This window comes from Antrostomus carolinensis, unplaced genomic scaffold (genome assembly GCF_000700745.2).
Source record: "Antrostomus carolinensis isolate BGI_N321 unplaced genomic scaffold, ASM70074v2 scaffold8806, whole genome shotgun sequence".
NCBI lineage: Eukaryota > Metazoa > Chordata > Aves > Caprimulgiformes > Caprimulgidae > Antrostomus > Antrostomus carolinensis.
This window is the reverse complement of record NW_010323935.1, coordinates 84,957-99,463: the sequence shown is the minus strand read 5'-3', so window position 1 is coordinate 99,463 and position 14,507 is coordinate 84,957. Positions and strand designations below refer to the sequence as shown.

The 14,507-nt window shown below is 38.8% G+C and overlaps 1 protein-coding gene across 3 annotated transcripts in view; it reads left to right on the top strand.

Annotated features, from left to right (window-relative positions):
* The window catches only part of NEDD4L (NEDD4 like E3 ubiquitin protein ligase), a 34,875-nt gene that overhangs the window by 8,732 nt on the left and 11,636 nt on the right, over nucleotides 1–14,507 (top strand). Inside the window, exons 8-16 of one of the 3 annotated variants that reach the window (XM_010170752.1) lie at nucleotides 870–929; nucleotides 2,564–2,695; nucleotides 3,173–3,292; nucleotides 3,649–3,846; nucleotides 3,983–4,060; nucleotides 6,104–6,158; nucleotides 10,092–10,150; nucleotides 11,616–11,681; nucleotides 13,052–13,281. In XM_010170752.1, coding sequence (XP_010169054.1) covers nucleotides 870–929; nucleotides 2,564–2,695; nucleotides 3,173–3,292; nucleotides 3,649–3,846; nucleotides 3,983–4,060; nucleotides 6,104–6,158; nucleotides 10,092–10,150; nucleotides 11,616–11,681; nucleotides 13,052–13,281 — 998 coding nt within the window. The remainder of the gene's footprint in view (nucleotides 1–869; nucleotides 930–2,563; nucleotides 2,696–3,172; nucleotides 3,293–3,648; nucleotides 3,847–3,982; nucleotides 4,061–6,103; nucleotides 6,159–10,091; nucleotides 10,151–11,615; nucleotides 11,682–13,051; nucleotides 13,282–14,507) is intronic. The other 2 variants (XM_010170753.1, XM_010170754.1) reach the window with 2 other exon arrangements.

The following is a 14,507-nucleotide window of genomic DNA, read 5'->3' as shown; positions in this document are numbered from 1 at the left end:
ATTATCCCTCTCTTCACTTTCTCTTCTGGGGAAACAACGGTGTGGTTTCCAGTACAATTACACCTTCACTCTCCTCTCTCTCTCCTGGACAAAGTTGATTCCTAGTGCACTCTGTTCCAGAGGGGTTCTGCTGCCTTATTTGATATCACTTTATGGAGTCTGGGTTTCGTATCACTTAAGGGCATCTGGGTTTCTTCAGCTGGTGTGGTCAGGTTGGGACTGGTGATGTGTCTTTCACTTTATTCTTGTGGAACGCTCATTTCATTAGCAGGTGTTCAGAACAGCAAAATTGCAAGCGTTGCTCTGAAACAGGGATGTTACCTGGTCTTAACTATATTTAATCGTTACTGGCCTAATAATAATTTATCTTTAGCAACTAAATACATACTTTATTTCTAAATACAGTGCTCTTCTTGACTGTATTAATCCTTACTGAAAATTCACAGTATCTGTTCCATCTTTTTCATCTGATTCCTTCTGTGCATTCACTGATGACCAGAACGTATTCTTTTTCGTTTTTAAAACCATGTCTATGGGCATAACATGCAAAATTTCTTTGGGGAGGAAAAAAAAATCATGTTACATTTAGAATAAATATTATTATCATCATTGCCAATGCTGAACATATAGAATTGGATACAAGAACTCTTGAGATTAGTTCCCTTGGTGGTTTTTTATGTGATTCTGACTTGGTTATCAGTGATTGATGACTCAATTTTTTTGTTATTATCTTAAAAGTTATTTCCATCTAATTACTCCTCTTTAATAAATTTGAGTGTCTGTGATTCCTTCCTCCTAAAGATGTGACAATAACCTGTGAGCTTCATCACTAAATATACTTATCTGTAACATTAATTATCATTTAACAGCAGAGTGGTCCATCTAGGAGAGCTCGTTCTTCAACTGTCACAGGTGGTGAGGAACCAACGGTAATAATACTCTTTCTCAAGCACTCTAATGAAAATGTGGGTAGATTTAGGTCTTGTACAATAAGGAACTTTTGTTCACAAAGCAGCAGTGTGTTGAATGAAATACAGCCACTGAATCAATAGGGGTTTTTTGTTGTTTCACATTTTCCCAAAATTTGTCAAAACACTGCAGTTTTACTCAAATACTAGCATGATTTGGATGTGCATATGCCACTGAGATTTAACAAAGCTATGCACTAAAACTTCCAAAAAATGAAAGTTACAATACCTAGTTCTTTAAAAACTGATACTCAAAGAATCAGGGATTAGCGACATCAAATCCGTATACACGTAGCTGTGGTTTTAGCTTCCATCTGTCTTTCCTTACTCTCCATTAGACAATTCATTTTAATTCTTAAACTTGATCTTAACTTGAGCACCGTGGAGGTACAGTGATACATCATATAGCTCTTAATGGTCTTCCTTAATGCCAGTTTTCATTTTCCAGCAGTTATTCAGCAGTCCAAAGCTGAATTTTTCCTTTGATCATCCCATAAAATTCTGGAAGTGCTTTTCTGAAAGTGTAATACAAGGAAAGTGATTTTAATTTATATTGGACTTTATCAGAAACATCCCATTCTTCTTAAACCTGATTAAGTCTCAGTCTGAAGCGAGTTATTTAATGGAAATAATTTTACAGCAACTATTGCAAATAGCTTTTATGAATATATGCACTCCTGGATAATTTGTTCCAGGGAAAGAAATATAACTTAAACTTGGTACGTTTCCTATTTATGTGTGGTAATGGCAGATCTTAATTTGGATCCTGATGCATCATTCTGTAGTACTGTCTATATTTACTGTTTCTTGGATTTTAGAATCAGAGGGGCATACTTGTATTTTGTTCCTGCAAATAGCAAAATTTTTGTGTTACAGTTACTGTGTTGAATAGTGACATCACTGGTTTAATGACAATTAGTGCCTTTGGCATCATTAGGGTTACCGATATATTTTTGTTAGAACAATGTCTTTCTTGTGGAACTTTTAGTAAAAAAATCTTTTCATACTAAAGTTGGGGCTCCAGTTTGGGGTGTATCTTGTGTCTTCAGGACACCTAACCCTGAATGCAACATTTGTAACTACAAAAAAAAAAAGGTAAAATTTGAGTTTTTTAAACCCACAATAGTATCTTGCAACTGATTCAGGACACTGTGGTACAGAAAAGGCCAGAATTTGGGAGAGCTTGACTCGACTGCACTGTGACTTCAGTTCTTTCTTATTCATCCTCATAAAAGGAGAAAACATCCACCTTTCTAAGGAAAAATCATTAAAAGACAAAATTCCTTTTTGTCGTTATGTGTAATCTACAAATTTAAAAGTTTGAGGGCATATCAGCTTAGCTGTTTTCTGAACAAGGTACCTGCATCTGCAAAAGTGAATCAAAAGATCCGTTGTGAGAAAAAAATATTTGACTCAAAGGTACATGAAGAAGAGCTTATAGTAAATGAAATCAGAAACCATATTTTTCTCTCTGTTTGCTGTGTGGAAGAATGTTGTTAAATTAAGAAGTTCCTTCTTTTTAAACAATAGACTTAGGAATTTTTTTATTATTCTTCTTATTATTATAACAATACAGTATTTTCTTGCCTGAACAGCCTTCAGTGGCCTATGTGCATACCACACCAGGCTTACCGTCGGGCTGGGAGGAGAGGAAGGATGCGAAGGGCCGTACGTATTACGTCAATCACAACAATCGCACCACAACATGGACACGGCCCATTATGCAGGTACGAAGAGCTTCATTTAAATAGAAAACACTTCGCTTGTATTTAGTGTCATTTCAGTTGTAACAGCTCCTCCTCTGAAATTAAAAAAAAATAAATAATCCCAAGTATTGTCCTGACAACTGAGAATAATAATTAAAAATTGCAGTGATTGAGATTTTTTTTATTAATTCTTTTAACTATATTAAGGTACAGATTAAGTTGATGGCTACAATGGAAGGAGTTTACAGAGGTACATATGAACTAATGAAAGAAGGCAAATACATTCTTAGGGTTGAATTTGAAAGTTGTGTTGATCTTTTAATAATTACACCATACATTATTTGCCCTGCCGAAGGAATTAAATTAAATATCTTTAAGAAAGTATATTTAATATTTCATAATAATAATAAAAAATGGTTACATCATTTTTTAAGTGTCCTAACTCCAAGTGAACTGTGTTTCTGACAATTTGCTAACTTGGTTTTGCTTTTGCAATAGCTTGCAGAAGATGGCATGGTTGGGTCAACCGCAAACAGCAGCAACCATTTAAGTGAACCCCAGATAAGACGGCCTCGAAGCCTCAGCTCGCCCACCGTGACTTTATCTGCTCCCCTGGAGGTGAGGAAGGCTGGTACCAAGAAAGATCCCTTATGTCTGACTCCTTATTCCTTGTTGTCCTGACAACTTTTTTTTTCCTTTTTAGTTATGCAACACAGACACTTTTCCCTATTATTAGTTTTGCCCTAATATATTGCAGAGGGAAGTGACAAAACACGGTGTCCTTCACAGCAAAAAGCTCAGTATGTTATAAGGAGCAGAATTTAGCTAAGTAAGATCTAGGAAATCACTCCCAGAACTTAATTCTGGTATTAATTAGATCTGGAATAAAAACTATTTGCTGTAAAAACAAGTTTTATTTGTTTGACAGTATTGAGTAACATCTGACAAATCTTAATCTCTTCTGTTTTCTCCAGGGTATCAAGGACTCCCCAGTGCGCCGAGCGGTGAAGGACACCCTTTCCAATCCCCAGTCTCCACAGCCCTCACCTTACAACTCGCCTAAACCACAGCACAAAGTTGCACAGAGCTTCCTTCCTCCTGGCTGGGAGATGCGAATAGCACCCAATGGCAGGCCCTTCTTCATTGATCATAACACTAAAACTACTACGTGGGTAAGAGACATTCTAGATGATGAGTTTTAAATCAATTGCCATCTTCTAAAAGTTTCTGTCAATAAATTAAAGAAATAAAATTACACTAGGAAAGAAATGACAAAGACAACACGGCATTTCGATATTTCTGTTATAGGAGGATCCACGACTGAAATTTCCGGTGCATTTGAGATCAAAAGCATCTTTGAACCCTAATGATTTGGGCCCTCTTCCTGTAAGTGACAATGTGTATGTATTTGAATATCTGCCTGCTACCCTACGTGATCTGATCCATTATTGCAGTCATACATTGTATGCAGACACACAGGTGGTTGTCATCACTTTTCTGAAGATGTTCAAGTATGTTTATATGTAGCACCAAAGAGCTGTGACCTGTGAATCAGTCAGGCTCTTCAAAGCCAGCCCATAGTATTTCTGAGATGATTGCTTATCTGAAGCTTTGACTTTAAAGAAACTTACCTTGTTTTTATCTCTGATTATGTGCTTTTAGATAATTACCTGTTGCGTTAGGAAAAAATGGAGCAGATTGTTCAAAGCGAGCTCTGTCAGTGTTCATATTGGAATATATTGGAATTCAGAAATCTAAATATGTTTTGATTTTTTTCAATGGAACTTCCATATTATGCAGAGAAAATGATATCACTTTAACATCAGACATTTTGTCACACTTGTAATGAAAGTCTAATATGATTTACAGCAATGTCAAAGACAGAGCTTTGCTTTTTTAAAAGACTGCATCCTTAGTGGCAGAGGCTACTCTAGGAAAGCTAACACTTTTTCTAAGGTGCTGGCTTTTACAGTGGTGTTAATTCAGCTCATTGCCTCACATATACTAAGCGTACTTTTGAGAAATTGCCATTGAAATTGCACTTGCAATACTGGAAACCTTAGTGACAACAAGCCACTAATTGTCACCAGCACTCTCCATGCTCCAGCATGTGTTAGGGACAGGCTGTCTGCAAACAGCGGTGCCAGCAGAAGAGACAGGGCAGATTAAATTATTTAAATTTTAAACAGTTTCAATGGCTAGTCTTTAATCCTCCTCATTTGAACTGAGCTGGGTTACAGGTTACTTAGATGAAGCACTCTGCCAGCAGACCAAAGCAAGTGCTGCTTTTGGGCAAGAGAGGTGACAAATGCTGCCTTTGGTGAGGGGCCATAACTTCTGTTACCACCTGTGATCAGACATCTTCCTCTGAAACACCCTAAAATCTCACTGCCCTTGTCTTGATTAGCAAAAGTCTTGGCTTGTGTTTAAATCAAGCCAGACCACTTATCTGATTCAAGATGCTGGACCTGACTAGATTGAAAACTATGCACAGTTGAACGTTTCACGATGATGCGTTTCCTGGTTACAACACAGCAGTAATACAATTTGTCTTAAAGAAGACAGCTGTGGAAGTAGCTGTTCTTTTGCAGTTCTTCAGATACACTGAGCATGCATCAATCTTAAGAGGACACATGGCTTAGATAGGAGGCACTGCAAGGGAGTAACTGCAGGCCAGTTTACAATTTATGCTGTTAATTGCAGGAGGTAAAACAGGCAGTGAAATCGGGATAGCCTGACGTGTATCACTGGAAAGATACAATTAGTACCAGATTTAAACTCAGTTAAACAATCCATTTTTGAGAGTTTAACAAGAGTTTCTCAAACAAGATTGAAATGAAATCATTTCTCATCTATATTTTATAGAAGTCATGACAAGCATACAGGTGGAACAAGTGCTGGACTGGACAGCATTGCACATACTAACAGTCTGCCACTTATTTCCGTTCTATACGATAATCATTTGGAAGATGAGAAGAGGGAAAGGATAAAAAGGGAAGAACTGAGAACTAGGTTAGACAGTCTTGTCCCACTGGCTTACGTATTTACAGTAAATAACCCCCATGTGTTTCAGAAGTAGAAGCAGAAACCCTCAAAGCTCACCAGTGATGGACAATCTGTTCTTTGTGATCATTTTCTCATATAGGAAATGGATATTAACCTTGATACAAGAAGTTTCCACTTCCAAGCTTTAAAAAGATACTTACTGTATTGGATGCAGGTACCTGTTTCAATAGCCAGTTCTTTGAAACTGCCTAGACTTTTGGCCTTGACATCATGCAGCTGTGATCATTCTGTGTTTTGTACCTCACAAGCATCTATCAGACAATTTAAGTAGGTGTGGATAATGTATTGCTCCAAACTGTGTGAGAGTGGTAGTATTTCACTTATTTTCTCTCTTTTCTTTTTTTTTTTATTTCCCAATTCCAGCCTGGTTGGGAGGAAAGAATCCATTTGGATGGAAGAACGTTTTATATAGATCATAGTAAGTAAGCACTCAGGTACTACAGCAAATAGACAAAGGGAGGTAATAAATATAGAAGTGAAAGCTTTATAATTTTACTCTTCATTTAGGAAGCCAGGTGTTGATATGTGGAGACATTGATACCAGAGACTTAGTGCCCTCGTACGGTACTGTATATTCACTGAAAGCTTGCTTTAATTGGCTCATCAAGCTTTGTCCCTCTCCGACTTGTGAAGCATTAACATTTCTTCTTTGTGGTTTCTTTTGTTCTTGTTGATACTTTGGATTCGTTGTTGTTGTTGTTGATGATCTCATGGCTTATTTGCACTTAAGAAATTAAAATATACATTAGGAATAGAAAATAAGATGAGAAAAGATCCTATGGCCACAACTCCACGTACAGGCAGTGGAGAAATTAGCACTGATACGCTCTCTTTCATCTCCTTTACAAAGGTCTTGTGGCAGTGCTGGTTCTGATCTTATTTCCTATTTAGAGCATGTTAAACTGCACCCAGCCCATTAATATTACTCAGTTCTGTTAGTGAAGTTCTAGTGTAAGTGATGTTTCATTGTAGACTTGTCTTATTACAGCATCTCAGAACTACTGTGTGAGTTTTTGTTGTTGTTTGAAAATAAAGCAGCCCACAAAGGTCGGGTTATTTCTTCCCTTTTTTTTTTCTTTAAGACTTCAGATGGACTTATAATGGGATATTTCTGCCAATGTCATAATCTTCACAGAAATAGATAACTCAAAACCATAAGAAGAGGGTACATATACTACACAAAACTTAAAGAATTAAAATCTTAAGCTGTTATATGTATTGACAGTATCATGTTTTTCCTTCAGTATCAGTAACAGACTCCAATGCTTATCTGTAGTCATAGATATGACACTATTAAATCACTATTAAAAGACTGTCTCTAAAGCAATATGAATTTTGAAATTGTGTAATTAGTTTTAAATAAAAATTAGAAATAGTACACTCATCAAGCACAAGATGAACCTCTTTTAAACATCAGTACCGAATTATTACTCTTTATTACTACTATTGCTATTATTACAATTACCTTCTGTAATTGTTTCATTCTTAGACTATAATATAAATGTTGAAAGTGTTGAGAGATTCAGGTACTATTAATGTTCCCCAGATACATTTTGTAATTATTCTGCATAATGATCCAATACTATTGTCCTATTTCTGAAACTTTTTTCTTATCCTTGAGAGAAACTGTAAAAAAGTCTAACGCAGCCAGAAACCTCCTTGTGTAGAGCAACCCTGACTTCTATATAAACCAGCATGCCACATAAACCAGAAAAGCAAAGTACTGTTAGGGTCACTGAGGTTTTCCTTGTAACACAGCAGCCTGAAAATAGAATATTTTTAGATTTTAACTGGAAACGGTTCCAGTGTCTGCAGCAGTCAATCTTTCAACAAAAAATACAGTCTCTAGTTCTCCATGATTGGCGCTCAGCTAAGTCAGCACAGTTTACCATCCCTGAATAGGATGATGTTCTCTGTTCACTGCAGCATGCCTATAATTCTGCATTTTTTAGGAGCCTTCCAGGAAAATATGACAGACCTGTTGGAAGGTGTCATGAAGGAAAACACAAAGGTTTTCCAACCATGTTTGGAACAGTTACCAGTGGTTCACTGGCAGAGGGATGGATATGTTAAATGGATTCCCCTCAAAGTCTGTCTTGGATCTACCATTCTTCAATATATTCGTTAGGGATTTGAACAGTTAATTACAGGGAATGTACTTAGCAGGAAACAACAGTGTAGGAGAGGTGAGAGGTGCTCACTGGAACAGGATGAGAAATCAGAATGACCCTGGCAAACCGCTGCTGTAGTGTGAAGTAAGGTGCTGTTTAAGAAGAATTGCAAAGTATTGCTCAGAATGGGAATAATTAGCAGAATTTTGGTTGAAAAGGGCATGAAAAATATCATCAGCTGGACATGAGTTAACTCGTCCTGTGATGTATCAATAGGAATCTCCTAAATAAGACCTGAAGTAATCCTTGTAATTTCATCAGCACTGGTAAAGCCTTGGCTGTGACAATACTGCATCTAGCGTGGGGTCCCAAACTTCCAGCAAACAGTGTACGACCTGGAAAGGGACCAGAGGGACCAGGGAATCCTCAGAGGGCCTGGAGCCCCATCCCTGAGGAAAGGCAGAGTAACGTCTTTGTGTGAAGACTCAAGGGAGGTGGTAGAGTTTTGAAAATGTGCTGCAGAGGGAATAAATTTATTATCCATATCCACTTTGGGTAAGACAGGGAGTCTTGAGCTACAGTTCCAGGTAGTGTGGTTCACGTCAGACCCTTCTAACTGTTGGGTATTTAAACCCTGGAATAGCGTTTGTAGCCTGAAGTCCCTGTCACTGTAACACTCTGGGGAAATAAAAGAGACAAAGAGTTGTCAGTAACGTCGTACACTCTGAAGTATGTGGGGCAGTAGGAAAGAACAGACTAACTTGCAGACATTTCCAGTTCTGTTATCTTTGATTTCATAGAAAACTACCCCCATGACTTGTGGCTGTCGGTTTCAAGTAGGGATAAGAAATGAATCGGTATAAAACCAGTAAACTTTGCAGAAGGCGATTTGACGCGACAGGTTGGGGCAGGATGGGAAGGGCCAGGTCAGGCACCACGCCTTCACGGCAGGCTCTGCTCTGTGGATCTCCTGGGGTTTCTGGAGCTGTCAGGCCAACAGCCTTCCTCTAGAATTTCAATAAACACTAAATAGACTTAATGTGTAAAGGGAAATAAAATACTATTTTAATAATAAATTAACTGACAGATCACATTTCTTGAAACGTGCTTGTGATCTTTGTGAATTTTCTTCAGTCAGGATTTAACGCGTGCCACCTTTCAAATCCCAACCCCTTTTAAAACTGGCTTGGGACACTCAAAACTTACGGGTCTTTCCCAGCTGTAGAAACATGGAAAATACCTGTGTTTTAATACAAGTGGGTTTGGTTCTTTGCTGTTACCCATAGTAGCCATAAAAACAATTTTCTTGAACCTTAGCGTGTTTATTCCCAAACGTAGCAATTAGAAAACCTAAACTCTGGACTGCTGCCAACACACAGTCCATAAATCAGAGCAGTGCATGTCACACACAGGTGTGTTGTTATGACCCCTGCAGTGCAGGAAACGACTTTTAAATCTTGCCACTGCAGGTGGCATCGAGTTTGGTTTTTGGAGCATTGTCTTATTGTTGCAACATCATCATTTTGTTGTGATTCTGTTGTGTTCAGAATCTTGTGAGGAGCGGTTGTCTGGAGGCAGGGAGAGTTTCACCCTAGTCCTGTATGACCTCACCATAAAACCGTCCTGGTGCTCTCAAAAACTGTGGATGAAAAGAACGGGGTTCTGTTGTGTTACTGCCAAAATCTCCTTGGTCCAAACTGAGTGATCCCCTACACCCTACTGGAGAATTTTGCCTCCCTAGTGGTCCTGTAAGCTTTTCACTAAATCAGTGCCTAGGCCTTTTTTATTCTTTTAAAAGGGATGTTATTCCCTCCAAATTTAAATACAGACTGTCTTTTTAAAGTATTACATTTTGGCTGTCTTTTATGCAAAATTTCAAAAAAATAAACTCAGTCTTGTCATTTGACAAAGTTTTGGGTTCCTTTACCTTTCAGGCATGAAGTCTGCATTTCTAATCTGAGCTGAATCCAAGACCATGTTCAATTTACTACTACAGACGTTGAAATAAAAGCAGTGGAAACACACTGGATTCTGCTGTAGTTTTGCATTTTTGAATGAGTGTTTTCAGCTGAACAGTGTGATGGGGTTTTGACGTAGATGGGTGAATGCAGCTTTTTCTAACCCTGAAGTACTAAGTTGTGGAAATGGCAGGGAAAACAGTTGTAGGGAGAAAAAAACAACCTAAGTGCACCGTGTTGGTAACAGAGACGTAATGATAGAATTTCTTTTGTTACTTACAGATAATAAAATTACCCAGTGGGAAGACCCCAGACTGCAGAACCCAGCGATTACCGGGCCGGTAAGTACTGCTCTGTTTTTTCTGTTAAATGCTGTGACTGTATTTGGTATATAGGCAGGAGGAGTTATGGAGCAGCAGGTCCTGCCTCCTCTCCAGATCAGGTGAGACTCTGCCTGATAACAGAGCAGGAAGCAGGACCTGGGCCCTGCCTTGCCTTTTCCTGACAGACACGGAGGCTCAGCTGCCGGCTTTTAGGAGTCTGGGAGGGCAGGGGGAGCTGCCGTGGTGTGACAGCTGGTGCCTTGTCCCTGCCACTCACACACTTGCACCACTGTCTGTACCGCTCTCTGCACCCTGTTTTGTGACCCACAGGCTGGAGTGCACTGGGGGCTCCTCCAGCCCCCTGCCCGTGGGCCAGAGCACTGGTGGGCTAGGAAAATCCGGAACACTGGGAACACAGTGCTGTCCACACTGTTCCCTGTCAGGCCAGAGGCTCGAATGGGATGGCTCTGGAGGCTTTCCCAGCAGTAACTGCTGACATCCAAACCCATGAATTGGGGGGAAAAAATGTGTGTTTCAATAAATTACATCTAAAATAATGCAAGTGTAAAATACTCTTCAGATTTTTTTTTCTTTCTCCACACTTTCTGATATTATAAATGACTTAGTATGGAACAAACTATATTAAATCTTTGCATCTTGCATTTTATTCCTCTATTGCGATAAAATGGTAAGTTTCCATATTAAGCTCTGAAGGGCACATGTCCGCTCTGAGTCGTAAGTCAGAAGATCTTATGAAGGTATATATTTGTATTTTCATTGTAAGTAATTTACAGAATAGTTTTGATACAGTTTGCTGATAGCTTGATAACTATTAAGAATTAGATCCATTCAGATGGGGCTGAAAAGGTAATTTCTAGCCATGAGTATCTTCCTGCCAAGTTAACTCTGCTAGGACAGAGTTATACACTGTGTCCTGCACTTTTTGGAGGGGAAACTGTTTTTGTTCATGCCGTGGCTTTACTGGAGCCCCTTAACTTGTTCTCAGGTTCATTTTCAAAATCATTTAAATTTTGTGTCTTTGGAGTAGCACCACTTTCAGCTGGACAAATCCATATTCTGTGGTAAGACTAGTCATTTGTAAAATTCAGTATCGTATGGCATGCTCATTATTTCCTAATGAGACATGTGGATGGCAGCAATATGTTCCAGATTTTTTTTGTCTGTGTTAAAAATGGGTTTTCTTCTTTTCTGTTCCTAAAAGAAGAAAAAAAAAGTGGGTAAGTAATTGATAAACAGAAGAACTGAGTCGAAACTTTTCATAAACTTTTAACTTAAATTACACACTGAGAAATGGGAAAATTTTGGCAGCTGTACTTCACGCATGGTGGGGTTTATTAGATGCATCTGTGGCAAACATAAGTAGATAGTGTATCTTTAAATTTCTTTTTTGTTTAAATAACATTGGCATATCCAACTGCTGAACAACTGGAATAATCTGCATTTATGATTCTCTCTCTGATAGGCAGTTCCATATTCCAGGGAGTTCAAACAGAAATATGACTATTTCCGGAAGAAGCTAAAGAAACCAGTGAGTAGAAACGTGCTGCTTTGTGTTGCAAACAATTTCGCTGTCTGGGAGGAACAACAGACCCCCAAGCACAGATACAGAGTGGTGGCAGATCGTGCTGTAACACACTTGCCAATTTTTCTTGCTTATGTTACTCCTAAAGGGGATAAATGGGAACCAAAAGAATGAGGGAAAGTTTGACTTTGATCGATTTCTCAACAAAAAACATTCACAAATTTTTAAGACTCACATTTTTCTATGTGAATGCAAAATGAGTGTGCTGAGGGAGCAAGGAAGTAGTGATGACTCGCTGTTTCCCACTGAGACTCACTGGTGTGTTACTTTACAGGCCTTTAGGTTGAAAATAGGTGTCAAGATCAATATTTCTCCTTCATCTTCAACAATGGGCTTCGAAGGGTAGAGCTGGAACAAGCTGGCAGAGCAGAGCCCACAGCTGTGCTGCATCTGGCACAAGCTTCTAGTGTTCTTGTTCTGTGAAAAAAGGGATTTTCAGTCACAGCTTTAACGAATGCACATCACTGAGAGCGCTCGGTATCAGCGCACACGTGATACTGACTCACAATCCACAGTGAACGGCCTTGGCAGCGCCAACTGCGATTTGAGGAGTGACTTGCCAATGCCTTCATTTGTTAAGAGCTCCTTGAATTCTGCCCTTGAGCTTGACCAGTGCTTGCACACAAATGAGCACTTTAGTTGTCAGGAAAAAGCAAACCTTCTGAAACAGCTATTTGAAGACAATTTCTTCAGGGGAGCTCTAGGTGGCTGTGACAATCATGTTTATCTGTTCATCCTGTCTTCTCTCTACAAACTCTTAACTCTGTTCTCTCTGTCTTTTCCAAATTTAACTCCCTGGACTAAATCCTACTGGGCATTTGCTCCCTCCTATTTAGACAGAGCTCCTAAAAGCCTTTTGGCAGCCTGCTTCTCTTTTGTTTGCGTCTTTGCAGCTCAGTTCTGTTGTGTGTGTGGTACTGAAGGTGTTCTCGTTGTGAAACTGTTCTGGCCTTTACAGATGTGAATAAAGTGGTTGCATAAAGCATGTGCATTTGTTCCCATTTTAAACTAAAATACCCTTGAAATAGACCACAGTAATATCAATAATTTTCTCACTTTTGTTTATTTGTTCCTTTTCTTGTTGTTGTCACTGTTTTGTGAAATATCATAGAAATCTTAGAACCACTTTACTGGAACTTACCTAGTTCAACATATGCTGTCAACCTGTAGGCTTAGAGAGCACTGGAAAACAAAAATAAGGGGAAACTGTATATATCACATCTAATCTGTCATTTAATTGTTTCTACTGGACAGTAATTTGCCTAAAGACTTATTTATTGAGACTAACAAGTATAATACAATCTCCTTTCACATAGGCTGATATACCAAACAGATTTGAGATGAAGCTACACAGAAATAATATTTTTGAGGAGTCCTACAGAAGAATCATGTCTGTGAAGAGACCTGACGTACTAAAAGCCAGGCTCTGGATTGAATTTGAGTCAGAAAAAGGACTTGACTATGGAGGTGTGGCCAGAGAATGGTTTTTTCTCTTGTCCAAGGAGATGTTTAACCCTTATTATGGTCTCTTTGAATATTCAGCAACGTAAGTGTCCATTAAAATTTTTCCATTCCTAAGAGAAGACATTAGATTTTGTGTAAGACACAAAGTTAAACTGGGAAGTAGTTAGAGCTTCCTTCATGGCCTGTCAGGAATATCAGTCAAATTTCTCTGTTCCATACTCACATTTCTTACTTGCTTTTGAAATTGTGAAAATCTCCTAAACTGCTGTCATTATGAAGACAATATTCAGTGTTGCCTCGCTTGCAGCAAAACTGCAAATGTCGAGGCTCGTAACAGCGAGAGGAGCAAGGTCAGACAACGGGCTCCCTCTGTGCCCTCCCATCACACTGTGAAACGCCTCCCGTCCGGAATTACAGTGCTCCTGTGTAATTAGCTCAGAAACAGCTTCTCGTTTGCATTTCAGCAGTTACACAGCAGTGGCCTTACCCAAGTTTAAACTTGGTTTTGTCCAGTTGTAAAATCTTTGAGCAATCCATCAGTGCAAATGAGAGAGCGAGTCTCTGACTTAACGTACATCAGTGTAAATCTGCTGTATGGAATTCCACCATTGTCTGCTGGGCTCCAGGGAGGATGGAGTTCTTAATTGTAGTTCTGATGGTTTTATGTCAATATCAAGCTCACGCCTTTCTCTAATGTGTTGGACAGGTTGTAAAGTAGATGAACAAAGACTGTATAATGAGAGTTTTCTCACATTTTGTGTCTCAGAAAAGACCTGTTCTGTTACTGAAGGGAAACACAACTGAAACAGCATTGCGTAGCACAGAATGCCTGTGTGTTAACAGAGTGCACTGGATAAACATTTGGTTTGAAATATTCCCACTTAAGGGATATAATAGGTCACTGTAGATATTTTAAACAGTGTTATTTAATTTTAGGTTCAGAAGACTAAGTAGTTATTTTAAGAAATAAGAAAAAAAAAATCTACTTAAACCCCCCCCATCTTTCTTCACAGATTAAGAATATACTGCAAATTAAAAATACTGCTTTGACACTCATGTCTCACTGTGACACACACACAATTTCACACGAGCCTTAGTGCTCTGCTACCCAGTTAAAAGATCTTAGTCCTTTGCACTGGGGGTGAAGTGTCTTTCAGAGACATTCTCTAGTCGGCACTGTTCAAAATGCCAGTAAGAAAAGAGTCTTTAACTTAGGATGGTTGGACCATGGGCCTACACTTCATTCCTCTTCAGTACCTGCAGGTATTTCAAGAACTAAAAGCAGCTACTGCAAAAGAGATTCCTAAA